A 26,864-nucleotide genomic window follows, 5' to 3' on the forward strand; every position below is an offset into this window, starting at 1 on the left:
TGAACGGTTGTGTATATATATATGTGAGAAGGAATACAACAAGCAGTTTGTTTATGGCTATGAAAGTTAACTGTTTGTGTGTGATCAGGGGTATATTCATTCCGCCAATTCTGTAAAAACATAATCTTAAACAGAAGCAAACGGAACAAAACGGGGATATATATACCTGAATTTGTCCAATAGAAACTCGATTGTTTAATTGAACTGGGTAAATGGAATATGAATGACAGTCATACAATATGCTGTAATAGAAATAAGGCCATTCGTATTTAAAAAAATCATCCTCCCTCATCTTAAACGGCACCGACGGCCACTACAGTACTATTCAAAAGTTGACACCTACTCATTCCAGGTTTTTCTTATATGTTGTACATTGTAAAATAATAATGAAGACATAAAAATGATGAAATCATTAATAACCAAAAAAGTGTAACACATCAACATATATTTTACATTTGAGACTCTTCAAGGTAGCCACTTTGCCTTGACAGCTTTGCGCATTCTTGGCATTCTCTCAACCAGCTTCATGAGGTAGTCACCTGGAATGCGTTTCAATTAACAGGTGTGCCTTGTTAAAAGTTCATTTGTGGAATTTCTTTCCTTCTAAATGCGTTTGAGCCAATCAGTTTTGTGACAAGGTATGGGTGGTATACAGGAAGATAGTCCTATTTGGTAAAAGACCAAGTCCATATTATGACAAAAACAGCTCAAATAAGCAAAGAGAAACAATAGTCTATCATTACTTTACGACATGAAGGTCAGTCGGTTTCTTCAAGTGCAATCACAAAAACCATCAAGCACTATGATGAAACTGTCTCTCATGAGGAACATCACAGAAAAGGAGTTACCTCTGCTGCATAGGATAAGTTCATTAGAGTTACCAGCCTCAGAAATTGCAGCCCAAATAAATGCTTCACAGAGTTCAAGTAACAGAAATATATCAACATCAACTTTTCAGAGGACACTGTGTGAATCAGGACTTCGTGGTCAAATTGCTGCAAAGAAAAGGAAATTTTTTGTTCCAACCTCTGTGTCTTTGTGAGACGCAGAGTAAATGAACGGATGATCTCTGCATGTGTGGTTCCCAACGTGAAGCATGGAGGAACAGGTGTGATGGTGTAGGGGTGCTTTGCTGGTGACACTGTCAGTGATTCATTTTTAATTCAAGGCACACTTAACCAGCATGGCTACCACATCATTCTGCAGCGATACGCTATCCCATCTGATCTGTGCTTAGTGGGACTATCATTTATCATTTTTCAACAAGACAAGGACCCAAAACACACCTTGAGGATTTGTAAGGGCTACTTGACCAAGGCAAGTGATGGAGTGCTGCATCAGATGACCTGGCCTTCACAATCACCTGAACTCAACCCAATTGAGATGGGTTGGGATGAGTTAGACTACAGAGTGAAGGAAAAGCAACCAACAAGTGCTCAGCATATGTGGGACTCCTTCAAGACTGTTGGAAAAGCATTCCAGGTGAAGGTGGTTGAGAGAATGCCAAGAGTGTGCAAAGCTGTCATCAAGGCAAAGGGTGGCTACTTTGAAGAATCTCAAATATAAAATATATTTTCATTTGTTTAACAGTTTTTTGGTAACTACATGATTCCATATGTGTCAATTCATAGTTGTAGAAAATAGTAAAAATAAAGAAAAACCCTTGAATGAGTAGGTGTGTCCAAACTTTTGACTGGTATTGTATATATACAGTGGGGAGAACAAGTATTTGATACACTGCCGATTTTGCAGGTTTTCCTAATTACAAAGCATGTAGAGGAGGAGATTTTTTATCATAGGTACACTTCAACTGTGAGAGACGGAATCTAAAACAAAAATCCAGAAAATGTATGATTTTTAAGTAATTAATTTGCATTTTATTGCATGACATAAGTATTTGATCACCTACCAACCAGTAAGAATTCCGGCTCTCACAGACCTGTTAGTTTTTCTTTAAGAAGCCCTCCTGTTCTCGACTCATTACCTGTATTAACTGCACCTGTTTGAACTCGTTACCTGTATAAAAGACACCCGTCCACACACTCAATCAAACAGACTCCAAATCGGCAGTGTATCAAATACTTGTTCTCCCCACTGTATATAAATAATGGGCGATGCTATTTTTTTTTAATGAGCATGGCCTTATTTATATTACATCATATTGGATGACTGTCATTAATATGCCATTCAACCAGTTCAATGTAACAGTGATAGGTTTAGGCTACTACATTAACTCAAATGTTTTGCTATACCCATCATGAGGTTGCTACAAACTAGCCTATGAATGAAAGTTTACAAAATAGGCGCACACAGGTTGAGAGAATGATTTGAGATGACAGTGACACATGTACAGACAGTGACACATTCAATTCCACCTTGCACACTCTTGCCTGCATCTAACTGATCTAGGGGGTAATCATTAGTCCACCAGTTGCAAACGAGAGTTTCTATTCAGGTATGTTTATCCCCGTGTCATTCCGTTCACTTCCATTTAAGAAATGTTTTTCAACAGAATCAGTGGAATGAATACACCCCTGATCACACGCAAACAGTGCACTTTCATAGCCACATACAAACAGCTTGTCGTATTCCTTCTCACATCTCTGCGCTCTCCTCCTCTTACCTTTGCTTGTGCACAACAAGACAAAACCTTTCCAAGCCAAACCTTCATAACATAACCGCTACACACTTCCTACATCGTTGTCACCATATTAGCCAAAGTAGCATCATAGTCAACACAGATAATAGAACTAACACGTTAGTAAACTCGAACAATCATGCAGTACAGTGTACAGTCAGTAGTAAGCAGTTTAGCAGTTACACCGGCGTGCCCCGGTGGCAATAAATTAGTAAAACCAGAAGCTTACCTTGACTTGGAAGAGTTCCAGGTTTGGATAGTCATAGCCAGCTAGCTAACATAGCATCCCTCTGTTTGAGCAGGGTGTTTGAGTAGGCTAAAGTAGCTAGCTGCATTTCCTAGCTAAGTAAGTGAAAGTCAAACAAAAATGACACTCTCTCTCCTCCATTTGTTTAGAAATTAATTTCTTAAAAACTGTTCAACTATTGTATTTCTCTCTGAGTCAACTACTCACCACATTTTATGCACTGCAGTGCTAGCTAGCTGTAGTTTATGCTTTCAGTACTAGATACATTCTCTGATCCTTTGATTGGGTGGACAACATGTCAGTTCATGCTGCAAGAGATGTGATAGGTTGGAGGATGTCCTCCGGAAGTTGTCATAATTACTGTGTAAGTGAATGGAAAGGGGTGAGAACCATAAGCCTCTTAGGTTTTGTATTGAAGTCAATGTACCCAGAGGAGGACGGACACTAGCTGTTCTCCAGCTACACCATGGTGCTATCCTACAGAGTGCTATTGAGGCTACTGTAGATCTTCATTGTAAAACAGTGTGTTTTAATCAATTATTTGGTGACGTGAATGTATTTTGTACAGTTTTATCTAAAAAGTATAACCTTTTTAATGTTTCACAATTTTATTTTATGAAATTCATTGAGTAGTATGGTCCTCCCCTTCCTCCTCTGAGGAGCCTATAAATAAATATATATATTACATATACAGTATATACACAAAAATATGTGGATACCCAGCCTATAAATAAACATATATATTACATATACAGTATATACACAAAAATATGTGGATACCCATTCAAATTCGTCGATTTGTCTATTTCAGCCACGTCTGTTTCAGCCACACCTGACAGGTGTATAAAATAAATTACAGAGCCATGCAATCTCCGAAGACAAACATTGGCAGTAGAAAGGCCTTACTGACGAGCTTAGTGACTTTCAACGTGGCACTTTCATAGGATGCTACCTTTCAAACAAGTCAGTTCGTCTTGTTTGAAAGACCTGCAAGAGCTGCCCCGGTCAACTGTAAGTGCTGTTGTTGTGAAGTGGAAAGGTCTAGGAGCAACAACAGCTCGGCCACAAATTGGTAGACCACACAAGCTCACAGAATGAGACCGCCAAGTGCTGATGCGCGTAGTGCGTCTCTCCTTGGTTGCAACACTCACCACTGAGTTCAAAACTGCCTCTGGAAGCAACGTCAGCTGTTCGTCGGGAGCTTCATGAAATGGGTTTCCATGGCCGAACAACCGCACACAAGTTCACCATGCGCAAATCCAAGCGTTGGCTGGAGTGGTGTAAAGCTCGCCGCCATTGGTCTCTGGAGCAGTGGAAATGCGTTCTCTGGAGCGATGAATCACGCTTCATCATCTGGCAGGCCCACAGACGAATCTGGGTTTGGCGGGTGCCAGGAGAACGCTACCTGCCAGAATGCATAGTGCCAACTGTAAAGTTTGGTGGAGAAGGAATAATCGTCTGGGGCTGTTTTCATGGTTCAAATTAGGCCCCTTACTTCCAATGAAGGGAAATCTTAATGCTACAGCATACACTGACATTCTAGAAGATTCTGTGCTCCCAACTTTGTGGCAACAGTTTGGAGGAAGGCCCTTTCCTGTTTCCGCATGACAATGCCCCTGTGCACAAAGCGAGGTCCATACAGAAATGGTTTGTCGAGATCGGTGTGGAAGAACTTGACTGACCTGCACAGATCCCTGACCTCAATCCCATCGAACACCTTTGAGATTAATTGGAACGCCGACTGCAAGCCAGGCCTAATCGCCCAAAATCAGTGCCCGACCTCACTAATGCTCTTGTGGTTGAATGGAAGCAAGTCCCCGAAGCAATGTTCCAACATCTAGTGGAAAGCCTTACCACCAGAAAAGTGGAGGCTGTTATAGCAGCAAAGGGGGGACCAACTCCATATTAATGCCCTTGATATTGGAATGAGATGTTCGCCGAGCAGGTGTACACATACTTTTGGTCATGTGGTGTATATACAGTCTATTCTGAAAAGTATGGATTAAATTAAAATGTTCCCTCAATCTACACACAATACCCCATGATGACAAATCGAAAACAAGTTTTTATAAATGTTTGCAAATGTATTAAAAATAAAAAAACATAAATGCCTTATTTACATAAGTATTCAGACCCTTTGCTATGAGACTCGGAATTCAGCTCAGGTGCATCCTCTTTCCATTGATCACCCTTGAGATGTTTCTACAACTTGAATGGAGTCCACCAGTGGCAAATTCAATTGATTGGACATGATTTAGAAAGGCACACACCTGTCTATATAAGGTTCCACAGTTGATAGTGCATGTCAGAGCAAAAACCAAGCCATGAGGTCGAAGGATTTGTTCGTAGAGCTCCGAGACAGCATTGTGTCGAGGCACAGATCTGGGGAAGGTACCAAAAACATTCAGCAGCATTGAAGGTCCCCAAGAACACTGTGGCCTCCATCATTTGTCAGGACCCGGTTACGAACTCGGGTCTCCGGTGTGAGAAACAGTCACTTAGCAAACTGAGCCACTAATAGTCGGCAGAACCCAGAAGATGAGGCAGACACAACAGTACTTGAGACGGTGTTTTAAGAAAGTAAAAAGGAAAGTTCTTCAGGCAAAAATATTAATCCACAACGTCAAAAGTAAATCCAAGAGAAAAAAGGTATATCCTTCAAGTCACAAGGTGAATCCACAAAGTGGTAAGTACAGCAGGGAAAAACCTCAAAAGAATAATCAAAAAATAAATAAACGAGAACAAAACCAGAGTACCTCAAGAGAATCCAACAGGAGTAACAAATGTTCACAGCATGGCTGGGACAGGGTGCTAACATTCAAACACAGAGCAAAGAACTGAGGAAAACTAAGGGTTTAAATACATACAAGGGAAACGAGGCACAGGTGCAAATAATAACTGGAAACAAGGGAAAACAAAAGGGTCAAAAAACCACAATGGGGGCATCTAGTGACCAAAACCGGAACAATCCTGGCCAAATCCTGACATCATTCTTAAATGGAGGAAGTTTGGAACCACCGCTCATCACCTGGCCAATACCATCCCTACGGTGAAGCATGGTGGTGGCAGCATCATGCTGTGGGGATGTTTTTCAACGGCAGGGACTGGAAGACTACTCAGGATCGAGGGAAAGATGAACGGAGCAAAGTACAGAGAGATACTTGATGAAAACCTGCTCCAGAGCTCTCAGGACCTCAGACTGGGGCGAAGGTTCACCTTCCAACAGGACAACGACCCTAAGCACACAGCCAAGACAATGCAGGAGTGGCTTCGGGACAAGTCTCTGACTGTCCTTGAATGGCCCAGCCTGAGCCCTTTCTTGAACCCAATCGAACATCTCTGGAGAGACCTGAAAATAGCTGTGCAGCGATGCTCCCCATCCAACCTGACAGATCTTGAGAGGATCTGCAGAGAAGATTGAAGAAACTCCCCAAATACAGGTGTGCCAAGCTTGTAGCGTCATATCCAAGAAAACTTAAGGCTATAATCACTGCCAAAGGTGCTTCAACAAAGTACTGAATAAAGTGTCTGAATACTTACGTAAATGTGATATTTCCTTTTTTCCCCTTTTTTTTTTTTTTTTTACACATTTGCAAACAGTTCTAAAAACCTGTTTTTGCTTTGTCATTATGGGGTATTGTGTGTAACTTCATGAGATTATTTTAGAATAAGGCTGTAACAACATTTTGAAAAAATTAATACTTTCCGAATGCACTGCATACAAAAAGATTACACCAAAATACACTAGTACCCCTATAACTATAATCAGATGAAATGGTGGGTCTACAGATGCCACTGACTTACCTCTGCGGCGAAGTTTCCCCCTACACACAGATCTAGGATCTACTTCCCTTCCCCAATCCTAACCTTAATGATTAGTGGGGAATTTATTTTATTTACCCAAGATCAGTATCTAGGGGCAACTTCACTACACCGGTGACTCACCTCGATTTCTTGATAGGAGCTGTTGATCATGGCGATCAGCATGTTGAGCAACACCACCACCATGGTCACGTTGTAGATTCCATAGAGAACGTAACCGATGTTCTCGATGAACTTGTGGTTGTACTTGAGCACCACAGAGGACACCTCGGACAGTCCAAATATAGACCAGAACAGAGTCTTGAAGCTCTCCTCCACCCTATGGTGACAAGGAAGGAAGGAAGGAAGGAAGGAAGGAAGGGGATAAGAAAGCTATAGGACAAGCTGATCAGATCAGGGGTTTCTAGTTTGTTGTTGTGCCCTAGCGAAATCACAAACTATATTTGGCTGTTGCCCAGAGTGACAGGGGATAAAGCGCTGCTTCAAATAGTGATGTCACCTCATGTGTAGCCTAACTTATAAGTGTGTGGGGAATGAACCAAATATATCGGCATGTCTTGCTTAATACCAAAATGCATCATCCTGTGTTAAAGTATTCTGGTTGCTAAAGTCCCTTCGAGAAACATTTATAAACGTGAGAATTGTTGCTATGAAATTATATATATTTTTTTATTTCAGGTGATGTTGCTGTATTTTATATTTTGTGTAATATGAATTCCACAGATGTCCTTGGTAAGAGCAGAAATGACCATTGTGACTCTTGGCAATGTTAGATGTGTGTGTGTGTTCCATTTATGCCAAGGCAGCTTGGCTAATGAAATGCAATATGGACACTTAAGACAATAGAGGAAAATAATAACCATAACAATGGGAAGGATTTCATTTTCTCAGCCTCAGCTTGGAAACAGTAACCTTGGCGGTAATCCACTCCAGTGTGAAATGAGTTATTTTTGCTGACCTGCCACAATCTCAGCGGTGCCTTTTCCAATACAGTTTAGAAGAACTCTTCGAAAGGGAGTCCAAGGTTGGCCATTTTCAACTTCATTCTGCACTACAATGACTGAGTCGATAGACTGACTGAGCTAGCACCGCATGAATGGGCTCAAATAGAGGAAGAAAAGAGCTCCCTGCATGAATGGCAAACTCATTTGTTGGAGATTTTGGTTTCATGTAGATAGGTCCCAAGCAGTATTACTTTATAAATGTGTACCAATCGTATTCTCAAGTCTTGTGTATTAATTTTAGGGGCTTTGGGGACAAAACAGTATGGTTGAACGTGTACAAAGCCTCCCTACTGACTGTCAGTCCATACAGAGTAACTGTGTACAGAGCAGTTCCTGTCACTGACTCCAGACCTGCCTGAGTGACCATCGATTAATGTTCTCTTATGTGGTGAGTCCCTATAAGTCTGTTCCCATAAGTGTCTCACCATATGTCTATTCCAACAAGTGTTCTCTATACACAAGTGTCCTCTTTATGTCTGCTATATCACTCACGTGGTGAAGGCCGGGTTGATCTTGGCACCCAAGTAGTACGAATAGAGGATGAACATGCCGATCATGAACGCCAGGAAGACCATGATGAACAGGACCATGAACTTGAAGATGTCTTTGACCGTGCGTCCCAGGGAGATCTGGAGCGGTCCGAAGCTCTCGTTAGCCGGCAGGATGTAAGCGATGCGTGTGAAGCTCAGCACCACGGCGATGGCGTACAGCCCTTCTGAGATCAGCTGGGGGTCCGACGGCAGCCATTTGTCCCTTGCTAAGTGGAGGAATGGGCGACAGCAACATGAACAATGTGTTTAATGCATTGCGCTATATGACTGCTCTACACAATGGTTGGGTTACACTTTGTTTTACAGTCCCACTATGTCTTTGTGGGCTTTGAAATAACACAGCAAATAGTAATTGTATAATTATTCCCCTAAAAGTAGTCTTTTGTTTCTTTACGATTCATCAACACAAGCACCAAAACGTACAATTTCTCAGTAAATATCAGCTAAAACTAAATGAAACAGGACTATAAAATAAGGTGCTACCACAATTTGCATAGGCCACTTATGCTCTCAATGTCAAATAAAAAATAGGTGTTTATGTGATTTTATGTGATTTTTTTTTGCATGTTCTAATGATATACCTAATGATAATTTTTCTCCCTTCTGCGTGCAGTGTACTAGGTGGATAATGTTGCACTTAAAGTTATTCTGTATGTGTACGTCACTGTGTACGATTAGACAATTAGAGCTTAACCTGCGGTAAGAATCTAATGATTCTTGAGATTAGTGTGCCTGCCCTTAAGCATAATCATTGCTAACACTGTTACACGTCTTGCAGGGCAAGTGGTCAGGAAACATCTGTATTGACATTTGTGGTAGTATTTGTAGATGTGTGCAAGATGCCTACTTGTCTCAACTGTATCACAGGTTTAAAGAAGATGGCATTGCAGTGGATAGCTGCTGTTTTACGGGCTCCTGACGAAGCCTGCATTAAAAATAATTTGGTTGTTGCTGATCTTACATTTTTTTGTACATAATGTTTCTCGCCATCATTTCATATGACCGAAAACAGCTTGTGGACATCATAACAGTGATCATTAACCTCGATTTGATGACGATTTCTACTTCAGCAAGTTTTGGACATTCTGTTTACCACGGACCAGGCCCTGATCCCTGGCACTCGAAAGAGAAAGCAGCGGCGAAAGAGAGGCAAGCGAGGTGGTGTCTTGACTACGTTGGCAAGCAAGTAGACCATCATTGCCCTCTACTTTGTTGACGGACGTGCAGTCACTGGAGAATAAACTGGATGAGCTCCGTTTGAGACAATCCTATCAACGGGACCTGACAAAAACTGTAATATCCTATGTTTCTCGGAGTCGTGGCTGAACGAGGACATGGATATCCAACTCTGTTTTTTCTATGCATCGTCAAGATCCGATGGCAGACGAGAGGTGCAGCGGTGTGTCTCTTTGATAACAACAGCTGGTGCACGATCTCTAATGTTTAGGAAGTCTAGAGTTTTTTTTTATGCATGAGTTAGAATACCTCATAATAAGCTGCAGACCATACTATTTAACAAGAGACTTCCCATCTATATTTTTCGTAGCTGTCAATTTATCACCACAAATCAATGCTGGCACTAACACCACACTCAACAAAATCCGTTTTACCAGATTTTTACCAGCATGTCACCTATGCAAATAGAGGCGACAAAACTCTAAATGACCTTTATTCCACACTCAGAAACGCATACAAGGCCCTCCCTCTCCCTCCCTTTGGGAAATCAGTTACATCAGTCACCGGCTTCATTAATAAGTGCATCGACGACGTTGTCTTCACAGTGACCGTACAGTGGTTCCTCCATTAAAAGTTGTGTCACAAGGTGTGCTGCAGCAGCATTCTGTGGCACGTTATTTAATTGTCAGCCATTTTATCTGTTGATGCAAGTTAGTGCTAGTTTGACCACCAGTGGGCATCTTTGAGAAGCATTTGATAGTCTTCCATATTGGCATTACCAGAGAATTTAAAACCTTTTTTCTAATACCATAGTATATGGGATTGATTTTAAGAAATTTTACTTAAATAATTTGAATAACATTATGGTGTTTCAATTTTATTTTAAACGAAACCCTCAGGGGATTAGGTTACAGCATAAGAGGATTCTAAATTAACATAATATTTCCACACCCTAATTGTAGTGTAACCAATACCCAAATGGAGATAAAAATCTCATTGATTTATCAAGACCAGTCCCCATGCTTGTCTCAGAGCGGCGCGAAACCACCTATGTTTGTTTAGTAGGCTACTGTGCAGTCTGACAAGTAAACATAGCCTACAACACATACTATAGTAAACATGGGAAAGTGCCTAATTCCTTACATAAGGGAGAGCAGGCCATGTCCAGACTTTCTCCGTGACCTCAAGTACCTTCAATAATGGCTGTACTAAAGAGATGCGGGAGACCGGGGTTCAATTCCCCGACGGGGAGGAAGTATATCTGTCCTTGTAAAAAAGCTCTTAACTGTGTTATTTCATAGTTGTGATGTCTTTACTATTATTCTACAATGTAGAAATAGTAAAAATAAAGAAAAATCCTGGAATGACTAAGTGTGTCCAAACTTTTGACTCGTACTTTCTTAATTAATTTGATTAATATTATGGTGTTTCTTCTCCAAGAAAAACTAAAAACCCTCTGGGTTTCTGTTAGGATGGAACCGAAAATATGGCACTGTACAACGTGACGGTCGGCAGTACAGTACTGGGCTATTTAGCTAAAGAATCCCTGTGTCGTGCGGACAGGGCACGCGGGAGACCGGGGTTCAATTCCCTGCCAGGGAGGAAGGAGTAAGCTGTCCTTGTAAATAAGAATTTGTTCTCAACTGACTTGCCTAGTTAAATAAAGGTTACACTAAGAGCATAACATTTCATCACCCTAATTTTCTAATTCTAGTCTAACCAATACCCAAACGGAGATTAAGTGAAAATAAAAATGTAATTGATTTATCAAGCTCATTCCCCATGCTTGTCTCAGAACAGTGCAAAACAGTGCTAAAATAGTTGTAGGCTTTTGCTTCTAACTTCAATATGCTCTTTAAATAAATAAGACCTACACCTGTTTTAACAGCACATTATTCAACACTAGTGAGACTCATGTCGCCTAGGGTAGGCCTACAGTATATCGAAAAATATGACGTGGCTCTCCACTAATAATTACATATAGAGGATTGGAGGATTCTAATTTAAAACCAAAAGCAACCTCATGGGTCTCCCGGTGGCGGTCAGCACGGGTATCAAACCTGCACCAGCCAGTTAAGTTGTTTTATATAGGTCTAGGCTCCGAAGAAATAGAATCCAAATAAGCGCTCTTGTTGTTTGTAAAGTCAAATTAAAATGAAGATTATTGTTGAAATGAATTGCTCGACTGGTGTCGGTTCTCTCCATCTGTTGGTGTGCAACACTTGCATAAGAGGTTAGCTATATTTTCAGCACCTGCCACTTTTCAACTGCTATTGATTGCGCTGCGGTTGCCGCCAGTTTTTTTTATTTTTATGTAACCTTTATTTAACTAGGCAAGTCAGGTAAAAACTAATTATTATTTACAATGACAGCCTACCCCGGCCAAACCCGGTTGACGCTGGGCCAATTGTGCACCGCCCTATGGCACTAACAATCACGGTTGGATGTGATACAGCTTGTGTTCGAACCAGGGACTGTAGTAATGCCTCTTGCACTGAGATGCAGTGCCTTAGACCGCTGCGCCACTCAGGAGCCATGACCAATATATGTATATATATTTTGTTTTCAGAACATTAACCGTGTGTAGGTGGATACGTGTGTCAGTAGATGTGGAAAGGTAGATACAAATGATTTGTTGCAAGTTGAGGGGTTCACACTTAGCTCGGCTATTAGACAATTCTTTAGTAAAGGTTGAATAGTCTATTGTTCAGCTAATAACCCATTGTGAAAAACGAATAATTATACTTTTTCCCCTTTCCACTTGTTAAAGATTCCAATTGATAAAGTGTTTTTCGCCACAATTGGCCCCAACCCCAACTAATATATTTGGGCACAGTTGATAGCGTGCTGGACTTCGGGCTAGAATGTTGAGGGTTCGAAACCTGCTCCCTGCTTGTTTCATTACATTATTATGCCGGTCTCAGAGCAAATAGCCTGGATAGTTACTCCCATCTTATTCCTCGCCCTCTTCCATGCGTCATTCCCTGCCTTAGTGCCTCGCGTGCTGGCAGGGCATGGCAGCATCTTCGTTTGTGCGTCAAGAATTCAGCATAGTAAGTTTGTTGACGTGAGAGAGGAAGCCAGTCCCGTCATCGCCACCTCACCCGCTCTTAAGATAACCTTCGGGCCAACTGGGGGCCCAAGGCTGGTTAGGAGACACAGCTAGAGACACTATGTAATTGTGATGAACTAAGAGAATATTAGGGTAGCACTGCTGTCTTCCCTGCTCCTCTGTTCTTACCTCTTTCCCTTTCTGTCTTCGACACCTCTCTCACCACCTCCTCTTTTTTTATAATGCACACCATATGTGCATTGAAGTACAGACTTAACTTGTATTTATAATATAATATTACAATGATCATAATTATAATGCATGTATTATGTATTTATAACACCTGGATAATGAACTTTCAATAAAGCGTTTCACATTCTCTACTGGTTGAAATTAAGTATCTCATTGAAATACTACACCTATCCTGTGTCCTCAGATTAATGCAGATGAAGGGAGTTAGATATGCATAGGAAGTGTAGTGTGAACCACACAATGTGAGAGCGTGTGCATTCAACAACCCGGTCGCATTCCGCTTCGCTCCACAGGTAGTATCACATTTCACTTCATTTCATTACACTTTACACTTCATTTCATTACAGTACAACGGTTTGATTTGTTTGATCTTAGCTAGCTACATAGCCGTCTTGTATCAAAGATAATTGTGTAGTTTAGAGCGATTTTCTAGGTTAGCTAGCCAGCTATTTTCGTCCTCTTAACGTAACGTAACGTGATCAACACTGCTAGCTAGCCAGCTAGCCACCGAATAGCAGCACTGTAGAATCTATTACATTCAACGGAACAACGGGACGACTTGATTAGTGTAGTGTTAGCTAGCTACATAGTTGTCTGTGCTGTCCTTGTATCTAAGATAACTGTGGAGTCTAGAGTAATTTTCGGTTAGCTAGCCAGCTATTTTCGTCCGCCGCGCTGCCGTTCTCCTACCTAGTCAATACTGCTAGTCAACACTGCTAACACTGCTAGCTAGCCAACTTCTACCGAATAGCAGCACTGTAGAAACTATTACATTACAACGGAACGATTTGATTAGTGTAGTGTTAGCTAGCTAGTGTTAGCTAGCTACATAGTTGTCTTTGCTGTCCTTGTATCTAAGACAATTGTGTAGTTTAGACTAATTATCTGGCCAGTTACCGAGGTTACCTAGCCAGCTATCGAGGTTACCTAGCCAGCTACACTTTCAAACAAGGTCAACAACGCAGCCACTGCTAGCCAGCCTACTTCAGCAGTACTGTATCATTTTAATCATTTTAGTCAATAAGATTTTTGCAACGTAAGCTTAACTTTCTGAACATTCGAGACGTGTAGTCCACTTGTCATTCCAATCTCCTTTGCATTAGCGTAGCCTCTTCTGTAGCCTGTCAACTATGTGTCTGTCTATCCCTGTTCTCTCCTCTCGGCACAGACCATACAAACGCTTCACACCGCGTGGCCGCGGCCACCCTAACCTGGTGGTCCCAGCGCGCACGACCCACGTGGAGTTCCAGGTCTCCGGTAGCCTCTGGAACTGCCGATCTGCGGCCAACAAGGCAGAGTTAATCTCAGCCTATGCTTCCCTCCAGTCCCTCGACTTCTTGGCACTGACGGAAACATGGATCACCACAGATAACACCGCTACTCCTACTGCTCTCTCTTCGTCTGCCCACGTGTTCTCGCACACCCCGAGAGCTTCTGGTCAGCGGGGTGGTGGCACCGGGTTCCTCATCTCTCCCAAGTGGTCATTCTCTCTTTCTCCCCTTACCCATCTGTCTATCGCCTCCTTTGAATTCCATGCTGTCACAGTTACCAGCCCTTTCAAGCTTAACATCCTTATCATTTATCGCCCTCCAGGTTCCCTCGGAGAGTTCATCAATGAGCTTGCTGCCTTGATAAGCTCCTTTCCTGAGGACGGCTCACCTCTCACAGTTCTGGGTGACTTTAACCTCCCCACGTCTACCTTTGACTACACCGCTCTGCCTCCTTATTTCCACTCCTCTTTTGACCTCACCCTCTCACCTTCCCCCCCTACTCACAAGGCAGGCAATACGCTTGACCTCATCTTTACTAGATGCTGTTCTTCCAGTAACCTCATTGCAACTCCCCTCCAAGTCTCCGACCACTACCTTGTATCCTTTTCCCTCTCGCTCTCATCCAACACTTCCCACACTGCCCCTACTCGGATGGTATCGCCCCGTCCCAACCTTCGCTCTCTCTCCCCCGCTACTCTCTCCTCTTCCATCCTATCATCTCTTCCCTCTGCTCAAACCTTCTCCAACCTATCTCCTGATTCTGCCTCCTCAACCCTCCTCTCCTCCCTTTCTGCATCCTTTGACTCTCTATGTCCCCTATCCTCCAGGCCGGCTCGGTCCTCCCCTCCCGCTCCGTGGCTCGACGACTCATTGCGAGCTCACAGAACAGGGCTCCGGGCAGCCGAGCGGAAATGGAGGAAAACTCGCCTCCCTGCGGACCTGGCATCCTTTCACTCCCTCCTCTCTACATTTTCCTCTTCTGTCTCTGCTGCTAAAGCCACTTTCTACCACTCTAAATTCCAAGCATCTGCCTCTAACCCTAGGAAGCTCTTTGCCACCTTCTCCTCCCTCCTGAATCCTCCTCCCCCTCCTCCTCCCTCTCTGCAGATGACTTCGTCAACCATTTTGAAAAGAAGGTCGACGACATCCGATCCTCGTTTGCTAAGTCAAACGACACCGCTGGTTCTGCTCACACTGCCCTACCCTGTGCTCTGACCTCTTTCTCCCCTCTCTCTCCAGATGAAATCTCGCGTCTTGTGACGGCCGGCCGCCCAACAACCTGCCCGCTTGACCCTATCCCCTCCTCTCTTCTCCAGACCATTTCCGGAGACCTTCTCCCTTACCTCACCTCGCTCATCAACTCATCCTTGACCGCTGGCTACGTCCCTTCCGTCTTCAAGAGAGCGAGAGTTGCACCCCTTCTGAAAAAACCTACACTCGATCCCTCCGATGTCAACAACTACAGACCAGTATCCCTTCTTTCTTTTCTCTCCAAAACTCTTGAACGTGCCGTCCTTGGCCAGCTCTCCTGCTATCTCTCTCAGAATGACCTTCTTGATCCAAATCAGTCAGGTTTCAAGACTAGTCATTCAACTGAGACTGCTCTTCTCTGTGTCACGGAGGCGCTCCGCACTGCTAAAGATAACTCTCTCTCCTCTGCTCTCATCCTTCTAGACCTATTGGCTGCCTTCGATACTGTGAACCATCAGATCCTCCTCTCCACCCTCTCCGAGTTGGGCATCTCCGGCGCAGCCCACGCTTGGATTGCGTCCTACCTGACAGGTCGCTCCTACCAGGTGGCGTGGCGAGAATCTGTCTCCTCACCACGTGCTCTCATCACTGGTGTCCCCCAGGGCTCTGTTCTAGGCCCTCTCCTATTCTCGCTATACACCAAGTCACTTGGCTCTGTCATAACCTCACATGGTCTCTCCTATCATTGCTATGCAGACAACACACAATTAATCTTCTCCTTTCCCCCTTCTGATGACCAGGTGGCGAATCGCATCTCTGCATGTCTGGCAGACATATCAGTGTGGATGACGGATCACCACCTCAAGCTGAACCTCGGCAAGACGGAGCTGCTCTTCCTCCCGGGGAAGGACTGCCCGTTCCATGATCTCGCCATCACGGTTGACAACTCCATTGTGTCCTCCTCCCAGAGCGCTAAGAACCTTGGCGTGATCCTGGACAACACCCTGTCGTTCTCAACTAACATCAAGGCGGTGGCCCGTTCCTGTAGGTTCATGCTCTACAACATCCGCAGAGTACGACCCTGCCTCACACAGGAAGCGGCGCAGGTCCTAATCCAGGCACTTGTCATCTCCCGTCTGGATTACTGCAACTCGCTGTTGGCTGGGCTCCCTGCCTGTGCCATTAAACCCCTACAACTCATCCAGAACGCCGCAGCCCGTCTGGTGTTCAACCTTCCCAAGTTCTCTCACGTCACCCCGCTCCTCCGCTCTCTCCACTGGCTTCCAGTTGAAGCTCGCATCCGCTACAAGACCATGGTGCTTGCCTACGGAGCTGTGAGGGGAACGGCACCTCAGTACCTTCAGGCTCTGATCAGGCCCTACACCCAAACAAGGGCAATGCGTTCATCCACCTCTGGCCTGCTCGCCTCCCTACCACTGAGGAAGTACAGTTCCCGCTCAGCCCAGTCAAAACTGTTCGCTGCCCTGGTACCCCAATGGTGGAACAAACTCCCTCACGACGCCAGGACAGAGGAGTCAATCACCACCTTCCGGAGACACCTGAAACCCCACCTCTTTAAGGAATACCTAGGATAGGATAAAGCAATCCTTCTGACCCCCCCCCCCCTAAAAGATTTAGATGCACTATTGTAAAGTGGCTGTTCCACTGGATGTCATAAGGTGAATGCACCAATTTGTAAGTCGCTCTGGATAAGAGCGTCTGCTAAATGACTTAAATGTAAATGTAATGTAGTGTACTGTTTTTTTCTGTATATATGAATTACAAATCAGCCTTTACTTAAATCATGTTTCTCGTCTATTGCATAGTTACAATGTGTAATCATTGATGTCCCAGGAGCAGGAGTGGTAAACACTGTTGAAGTGTATAATTGTAAAACATACATGTAGACACAGCATCGTTCAAAGAATGGAGTTTGATACACCTGGTATTGGATATGACTGAAAAAGAATGTCTCACAGAGATTCATACCTGAACCACACCTTTAATTGCCAAGGAAGAGTACATGATCAGTGAATATATTCGATGTATAGGCTACAATATGGGGTTCTCATGCGTGGTAATAACTACAGTACATGTATATAGGACTTGCATCCATGGCACAATAAAGTTATTATATTCTACTCTATCCATAGGCTTCATTAATGCCATTCAGACTTGAAGTTGATACAACAACTATGATACCAGAGGTTCATAGATAGGTTCTGAACTAATATTCACACCAAACGTTTTAGGGTCCATACACAGATCGGCTCTATACTGTAGCTAGCTACACATCCATAGGCACACAGTTATTTTTATCTTCCACTACACAATACACAAGTAAATAGTTAGCTAGCTATGTTACCTCAGCTGCATTGCATGGCAAATATAAGCAAGGCAAGCTTACACAATTGTACAACACAAATGACAATTTCATACTCATGTCATAACACTTGCTAGCTAGCTGGCTAGTGTTAGCTAGTTAGCTAACTTGCTAAATAGAGATTTTCGTAAATTAACTATATGACAAAAAATATGCACAATCATTTGTCTCTACAAATGTGTCTCTAACATATTCCTCAAATTTTTTGCTTGACTCGTTATGACATCATAATTTATTACATTTGCTTCCACCGTAATGTTTTTGTCAGATATCTTTGCTGGAGAAAGTCACCAGCGACGGGTGGCATAACATTACATTTGTCAATTAAACCAATCAATACGATTGGTCATATAAAAACCTTGGGACCCAAATGCATAATGAGTGCTCTAACTCCCCCTTGCGGTGGTCTGGAACAATGAAGCAGAGACGCTGGGTACCTCTAAGTCCTGCAGTGTAAGCTCGCAACTTTTAAAGGAGGAACCACTGTACGTACAGTGGGGCAAAAAAGTATTTAGTCAGCCACCAATTGTGCAAGTTCTCCCACTTAAAAAGATGAGAGAGGCCTGTAATTTTCATCATAGGTACACTTCAACTATGACAGACAAAATGAGAAAAAAAATCCAGAAAATCACATTGTAGGATTTTTAATGAATTTATTGGCAAATGATGGTGGAAAATAAGTATTTGGTCACCTACAAACAAGCAAGATTTCTGGCTCTCACAGACCTGTAACTTCTTCTTTAAGAGGCTCCTCTGTCCTCCACTCGTTACCTGTATTAATGGCACCTGTTTGAACTTGTTATCAGTATAAAAGACACCTGTCCACAACCTCAAACAGTCACACTCCGAACTCCACTATGGCCAAGACCAAAGAGCTGTCAAAGGACACCAGAAACAAAATTGTAGACCTGCACCAGGCTGGGAAGACTGAATCTGCAATTGGGGAGTGCTGACCGCTACCGCAGTGAGGCCCCCGTGTTTGTACCGGGGGACAGGGTCTGGCTCTCGACCCGAAACCTGCCCCTCCGCTTGCCCTGCTGGAAGCTGGGTCCGCAGTGTGTAGGGCCCTTCAAAGTCCTGAGGTGTGTTATCGATTACAACTCCCTTCCTATTATCGTATTAATCCCTCGTTTCATGTGTCTCTCCTCAGGCCGGTGGTAGCTGGTCCCCTGCAGGACGGTGAGGTACCGGAGGTCCCTCCTCCCCCTCTCGACATCGAGGGCTCCCTGGCGTATAGGATACGAGCCATTCTGGACTCAAGACGCCGGGTGAGGGGCCTGCAGTACCTCGTGGACTGGGAATGGTACGGTCCGGAGGAGAGGTGCTGGGTGCCGGTGGGGGACATTCTGGATCCATCGATGTTGAGGGATTTCCATCGCCTCCATCCGGATCGCCCTGCGCCTCGCCCTCCGGGTCGTCCTCGAGGCCGGTGTCGGCGCGCTGCGGGAGCCGCGCATCAGGGGGGGGGGGGGGTACTGTGGCTCCCCTTCCTGTTCGGGTGGCGCTCGTCGTCACCGGCCTACTAGCTGCTACTGACTTTTCCTCCCCCTCCCTTTTTGTTGAGTAGTGACACCTGTTTGTGGTTAGGGTGGTTTGTGGGGCTTTAGTGCGGGATTGTTGTGTGTACAGTTTGTACATTCTTGTGTGTCAGGGTACGTGTACGTTTGTTTGTGATTGTCGTGTTTCTCACTTTGTGTGTGGTGAAGCATTTGTTTTAGAGTAGCGTCGTGTTTTCACCCGTGTGGGGAATTAAATTTGGAACGCTACTCTGAACTCTCTGTCTCCTGCGTTTGACTCCTTTCATCCACCTCACCCCGGGCATTACAGGAAGACACTGGAAGATGGCCCCAACAGAGATGGCAGCATTGCTACTAGCTCTAAGAAAACTTTGCAGTATTTGGTTTCTTTATGTACTATTTTTTACATTATTAGCTCAGGAAATGTTTTGTGTCATTACATACAGCCGGGAAGAACTATTGGATATTAGAGAGGCGGTAACTCACCAGAACTACCAGCATTACGACCAGGAATACAACTTCCCTGGAGCAGATCCTTTGTTCACTCTTCCCAGGGAAATTAAACTTATTCCAAAGGCCGACCCAAAACATTGCCGGTGGAGGAGAGGCACTCGAGGTGGCCTGCTGGTTTGACTTAGAGGCGCACACACCACCCAACGCTTCCGAGTATATTACTCGCTAATGTTCAGTCTTTCTTTCCAGAGAGACATCGGGGCCTGTAACATACTTTCTTTCACAGAAAAATGGCTCTCTCGGGATATTCTGTTGGAGTCGGTAAAGCCAGCAGGATTCTCAGTACATCACGCAGACAGGAATAAATATCTCTCCGGGAAGCAGAAGGGCGGAGGGGTGTGTTTCATGATTAACGACTTATGGTGTAATTCTAGGAACATACAGGAACTCAAGTCCTTTTGTTCACCCGACCTAGAATACCTCACAATTAAATGCCAACCATATTATCTCCCAAGAGAATTCTCCACCATCATCGCCACAGCCGTTTACATCCCACCTCAAGCCGAAACCTTGACGGCCCTCAAAGAACTTTATGCAAACTGGAAACCACATATCCTGAGGCTGCATTTATAGTAGCTGGGGATTTTAACAAAGCAAATCAGAGCACTAGGCTGCCAAAGTTCTATCAACACATTGACTGTCCTACTCGCTCTACTAAGACTCTCGACCATTGCTATTCAAACTTCCGGAATGCTTACAAGGCCCCCCCCCCCCCCCTCCTTTCAGGTAATCTGACCACGACTCCATCTTGCTCCTCCCGTCCTATAGTCAGACACTCAAACAGGAAGTGCCCGTGCTTCGTACTATTCAATGCTGGTCTGACCAATCGGTATCCACGCTTCGGGATTGGTTTGATCTCGTGGACTGGGATATGTTCCGGGTAGCTTGCGAAAATAATCTAGACGCATACACGGATACGGTGACTGAGTTCATAAGAAAGTGTATAGGAGATGTAGTACCCACTATGACTATTAAAACCTACCCTAACCAGAAACCTGGGATAGATGGTAGCATACAAGCCAAACTGAAAGCAAAAACCACCACATTTAACCAGGGCAAGGCGACTGGTAATATGACAGAATATAAACAGTATAGTAATTATCTCCGCAAGGCAATCAAACAAGCTCAACGTCAGTATAGAGATAAAGTGTAGTCCCAATTCAACAGCTCAGACACGAGATGTATGTGTCAGGGACTACAGACAATCACGGACTACAAAAGGAAAACCAGCCTACGTTGCCGAGACTGACGTCTTGCTTCCAAATAGGCTAAAACACATTCTTCACACGCTTTGAGGATAACACAATGCCACCGCTACCAAGGACTGTGGGCTCTCCATCTCCGTGACCAACCTGAGTAAAATATTTAAACGTGTTATCCATTAACCACCGGGCATATTACCGGCATATTCCCTATCCCAGTCTGCTGTCCCCACATGGTCAAGATGGCCACCATTATTCCTGTACCCAAGAAGGCAAAGGTAACTGAACTTAATGACTATGGCCCTGTAGCACTCACCTTTGTCATCATGAAGTGCTTTAAGAGACTAGTCAACGTTCATATCACCTCTACCTTACCTGCCACCCTAGACCCACTTCAATTTGCTTACCACCCCAATAGATCCACAGACGATTCAATCGCCATCACTCTGCACACTGCTCTGTCCCATCTGGACAAGAGTAATACCTATGTCAGAATGCTGTTTATTGACTATAGCTCAGCATTCAACACCATTGTACCCTCCAAGCTCATCATTAAGATTGAGGACCTGGGTCTGAACCCCGCCCTGTGCAACTTTGTCCTAGACTTCCTGACGGGCTGCCCCCAGGTGGTGAAGGTAGGAAACATCACCTCCACTCCGCTGATCCTCAACAATGGGGCCCCACAAGGATGCGTGCTCAGCCCCCTCCTGTACTCCCTGTTCCCCATGACTGTGTGGCCATGCACGCCTCCAACTCAATCATCAAGTTTGCAGACGACACAACAGTAGTAGGCTTGATTACCAACGATGACAAGAAAGCCTACAGTGAGGAGGTGAGGGCTCTGGGAGGATGGTGCCTGGAAAACAACCTCTCACTCAACGTCAACAAAATAAAAGAGATGATCGTGGACGTCAGGAAACAGCAAGGGTGCATCCCCCCCATCTACATCAACGGTACCGCAGTGGAGAAGGTGGAACTGACAAACTGAAATGGATCACCCACACAGACAGTGTAGTGAAGAAGGCGCTACAGAGCCTCTTCAACCTCAGGAGGCTAAAGAAATTTGGCTTGTGACCTAAAACCCTCACACATTTTTAGATGCACAATTGAAAGCATCCTGTCGTGCTGTATTACCACCTGGTACGGCAACTGCACCGCCCGCAATCGCAAGGCTCTCCAGAGGGTGCTGCGGTCTGCCCAACGCTTTACCGGGGGTAAACTACCTGCCCTCCAGGACACCTACAGCACCCGATTTCACAGGAAGGCCAAAAAGATCCTCAAGGACATCAACCACCCGAACCACTGCCTGTTCACCCCGCTATCATCCAGAAGGCGAAGGTCAGTACAGGTGCATCAAAGCTGGGACCGAAAAACAGCTTCTATCTGAAGGCCATCAGACTGTTAAACAGCCATCACTAGCACATTAGAGGCTGCTGCCTATAGGCAGACTAGGAATCACTGGCCCCTTTAAGGAATGGAACACTAGTCACTTTGAAAAATGTTTACATATCTGGCATTACTCATCTTATATGTATATACTGTATTCTACACTCTTCTACGGTATCTTAGTCACTTAATAATGTTTACATATCTGGCATTACTCATCTTATATGTATATACTGTATTCTATACTATTCTACTGTATCTTAGTCACTTAATGTTTACATATCTGGCATTACTCATCTCATATGTATATACTGTATTCTATACTATTCTACTGTATCTCATTCACTTAATAATGTTTACATATCTGGCATTACTCATCTCATATGTATATACTGTATTCTATACTATTCTACTGTATCTTAGTCCGTTCCGCTCTGACATCGCTCGTCCATATGTATATAGTCTTAATTCATTCCTACTTAGATTTGTGTGTATTGGGTATATGTTGTGTAATTTGTTAGATATTACTTGTTAGATATTACTGCACTGTCGGAGATAGAAGCACGAGCACCTCGCAACACCCACAATAACATCTGCTAATCACGTGTATGTGACCAATAAAATTTGATTTACATTTACATTTACATTTAAGTCATTTAGCACACACTCTTATCCAGAGCGACTTACAAATTGGAAAATTCATACATATTCATCCTGGTCCCCCCGTGGGGAATGAACCCACAACCCTGGCGTTGCAAGCGCCATGCTCTACCAACTGAGCCACACGGGACCTATTTGATAGCCACCTCAATTACCTTGTACCCCTGCACATCGACTCGGTACTGGTACTCTCTATATAGCCATGTTACATTTACTCCTTAATATTATTCATTAATCACTGTGTATTTATTGCTCGTGTCACTATTTCTGTGACAAATAACATTTCATTGGGTGCATCCAGACTTTAGGAAAAAAAATCAAGACAGTAGCTCTTCTCTCACCGTAGGTAAAGTATTTCACCTCCGGGGGTAAGGTCACTAGGGAGAGGTCGGTGGTGTGGATCTTTTCGTTGACGTACTGCTGGGCTCTGGTGGCCTGGAGGAAGGCAAAGAACCGAGCGGTGAAAGCGGCAATGAAGATGGAGAGCATGCCGAAGTCCAGAACGTTCCACAGCTGCTGCATGTACTCCCTGGGCCCCTCGGTCCACAACTCCTTACACTCCGACCACATCATCCCTGCAGAGGAGGCAACAAAGTTGTGGGTTGTGTTCAATAGGCACCAAACAGATTAAAAGGTTCTGAAACTGAGAGACAAATGTCTGCAGAGGAAACAACATCAAGAAGAAATGGGTTGTGTTAATTAGGTAACTGAATTACCTGAAAAAAAGGTCTGAAACGAAGAGGGACTATCTGGACGTATCCAATAAGAATGCTCATTGTCATTTTCCGTTGCAAATTGTTTTGCTATGTCATGCCCTAATTAACATGACTGGCAATAGTGAGACTGCAGTGTGTTGATTCAGTAATCACCTAATGTCTGCCTAAAGAAACCACATTGAGGGCCTGAAAATAGGTTCATTGGTTTATTAAATCAACTGAATGAATCTAGCTGTGAATTTATTTAAACACTACAGATTAGAAACTCTAAGCCCTGGTACAAACACAGCTCTATCGCTGCACCAAACTAAAAAAGATATCCATTTCTGTTTGGATCGAAGAGTGGGGATAGAGTGCCATCTGAAACTATGCAGTGCGCCTAGTCTGACTTTTGACGATAGTTCGGCAGCCTCTGCCGCAAGGTTATTTTAGTAAACGAAAACGGGAAAAAAAAAGACATTTGGAAAAGCAATTTAGTATACGCTGAGAAGGAAAATCCTAGCAGTTTAGAGAGTTGCGCAAGTAACCAAAAGGTCGCTGGTTTTATTCCCTAAGCTGACTAGGTGAAAAGTCTGTCGAGATGCCCTTGAGAAAGGAACTTAACCCTAATTGCTCTGGATGAGTGTCTACTAAATGACACAAATTTGAATATAGTGAACTGAAATTGTCACGCCCTGATCTGTTTCACCTGTCCTCGTGATTGTCTCCACCCCCTCCAGGTGTCACTTATTTTCCCCAGTGTATTTATCCCTGTGTTTCCTGTCTCTCTGTGCCAGTTCGTCTTTATGTTTGGAACTGGAAACACTTACTGGAAACACTTATCTCCCTCACTAGCTTTAAGCACCAGCTGTCAGAGTGGCTCACAGCTCACAGATTACTGCACCTGTACATAGCCCATCTATAATTTAGCCCAAACATCTACCTCTTCCCCTACTGTATTTATTTATTTATTTTGCTCCTTTGCACCCCATTATTTCTTTTTCATTATTTCTACTTTGCACATTCCTCCAATGCAAATCTACCATTCCAGTGTTTTACTTGCTATATTGTATTTACTTTGCCACCATGGCCTTTTTTTGCCTTTACCTCCCTTATCTCACCTCATTTGCTCACATTGTATCTAGACTTATTTTTCTACTGTATTATTGACTGTATGTTTGCTTATTCCATGTGTAACTCTGTGTTGTTGCATGTGTCGAACTGCTTTGCTTTATCTTGGCCAGGTCGCAGTTGCAAATGAAAGCTTGTTCTCAACTAGCCTACCTGGTTAAATGAAGGTGAAATAAAAAAAATAAAAAATAAATGTTAAATGCGTGCAAATAAAAGTTGCTTCGCTACCACACCCACAACAGAAGAACAATCATGGCCTTTTATTCTGAGATGGAAGACTTTTGTTCGTTCGGTGAGATGATAGGGCTGCGTTTGAACTATTAACATAGCACCTTTCATTATATGAGCTTCATAGATATATCTGAAACACAGTTCCTAATAAGGCGACACAGTATTCATCACAGCATAGGCTATCCATTAATTTCAGATATTACAGAAAGGCTACTTACCAGGCTTTCTCGTGATTCCTTAGTAAAAGGGAGTTTTGAAATCTGAAGACACGTTACACTAACCGAGACACATTAAACCAATCATATCCACTGTTTCAAACAAACTTTTCACTGCAATAAACTTGTGGTTTCTTTAACACAAGAGGGCGTTGTTATGTCTGAATTCATCCCCAAACCAACTAGGAAGTCTGCAGTGTTGAGAGCCAGCCTGCACTTAATTTCTATTCAGTTATGACTCACCATATATTCAGAGTCTGAACTGTGCGTAACATAACCATTCAAAATTCCGAAGATGAAACATAGGCATAGTCACTGCATTGATTTGTTCGCTCAATACGTCATAGGGGGATAGAAAAAGGAAGAAATGTTCCCTCAGAGACAAATGATCTTGCGTTTAGATGCTTGGTCACAGAGTTTCTGAACCCAGAGGCGCAACATTGTAAGACTTCCGGTAACGCTTGCTAAACAGACCAAGCAGACCAGGCCGAGAAAATGAGAGAAGTGATCAATTATTCGTATTTTCTCTAAATCTAAAAGTACAACCGAGCCAATGTCTTAAGTAATTGAAAGTGACAAACTGACCCGTTTTCATTTTCGTCAAAAACAACTTAATATCAAAGAAGGGCCTTTAATTTGAGGGCCTGCACATGCACAGAGCTTAGCTAGCCAACGTCACCATGATACCACCTACAGGTGTGATTTGGCATTTCTATTGGAAAAGTAGTTTATTTCTATCTTCAAACTGCAATGTTGTTTGGTAAATGAAGGTCAGCGGACCTCTTGTGTCGTTTCAAAAGACCGGTAGTGACTCATTATAATAACTTCCTATCCTACCAAACGAGATGCATCTTTAATAGTGGAGCAACCTCGCAATACCGGTCATTTCAAATCAAAATAGATATAAATCTAAATCAATATATTCTAAATAGAATACTGCTTATGTCAAATTAACGTCAAAAGTTGAAATGTTTTGCATTTTAGCTAACCCTAAACCTTAATCTTTTTCCTAACCTTAACCTAATTCTCCTACACTGCTATGTAAGTTCGCCTAACCTGCTACAAAAAGTCGATTTTGAGATAAGATGTATCTAATCTAGTCAAAACCTGCAGTACCTGGCAATGGTGTCACCCTCGACCGGGCCCGATGAGGGCCGTGTTCATTTGAGCAAGCAATGGAAACAGATTTTGAAACTTTTGCAACAGAAGACTAAAGTCCATGTAGTTTCTCCTTGTTTCAGTACGTTTTCTTCCATTTGATGCCAAATTAACACAATCCTGGAAACCTCCCCATGCTGAGAACAGAATGGAGACTGTAGAGGAGAGGAAGGAGAGGGTTCATTTGCAGATGTCACCATAATTGGTATTTCAATCTTGCGGGAGCCGCAGGGGGACTGAAGACTGCTCCTCGCCAAAATCTCATCTGTTTTTGCTCTCCCCAGAGAGTTGCCTGATCCTCTCGCTCGTAAGTATGTATTGTCACCTGCTCTTTCCAATTTAGATCAGTCTGGCTGCTAAGAGTTAAGAGATGGAAAGTGAATTGAAATTGTTCACTTTTCATTGAAAAGACCATATTACTGTCAGTGTTTACATCAGTGTTTTAAAGGCAGAGATAGTCTCCTGACGATTGTGCCATACAGCTGCTACGTTTTAAATGCTAGGTCCTTCAGAGCACATTGAAAAGAGATGTCCCTGCTAGATAAGTAGAGCACAGTATACAAAACAAT

The 26,864-nt window shown here is 43.5% G+C and overlaps 1 protein-coding gene across 3 annotated transcripts in view; it reads right to left on the reverse strand.

Annotated features, from left to right (window-relative positions):
• Positions 1-26,864, reverse strand: part of LOC129827997 (short transient receptor potential channel 3-like) — a 95,241-nt gene that overhangs the window by 14,043 nt on the left and 54,334 nt on the right. For all 3 annotated transcript variants that reach the window (XM_055889386.1, XM_055889383.1, XM_055889382.1), the window contains 3 exons: positions 23,207-23,440; positions 8,204-8,468; positions 6,831-7,026 (listed from right to left, as the gene is read on the reverse strand). In XM_055889386.1, the coding sequence (XP_055745361.1) occupies positions 6,831-7,026; positions 8,204-8,468; positions 23,207-23,440 (695 nt within the window). The remainder of the gene's footprint in view (positions 1-6,830; positions 7,027-8,203; positions 8,469-23,206; positions 23,441-26,864) is intronic.

The sequence above is a fragment of the Salvelinus fontinalis genome, chromosome 29 (assembly GCF_029448725.1).
Source record: "Salvelinus fontinalis isolate EN_2023a chromosome 29, ASM2944872v1, whole genome shotgun sequence".
NCBI lineage: Eukaryota > Metazoa > Chordata > Actinopteri > Salmoniformes > Salmonidae > Salvelinus > Salvelinus fontinalis.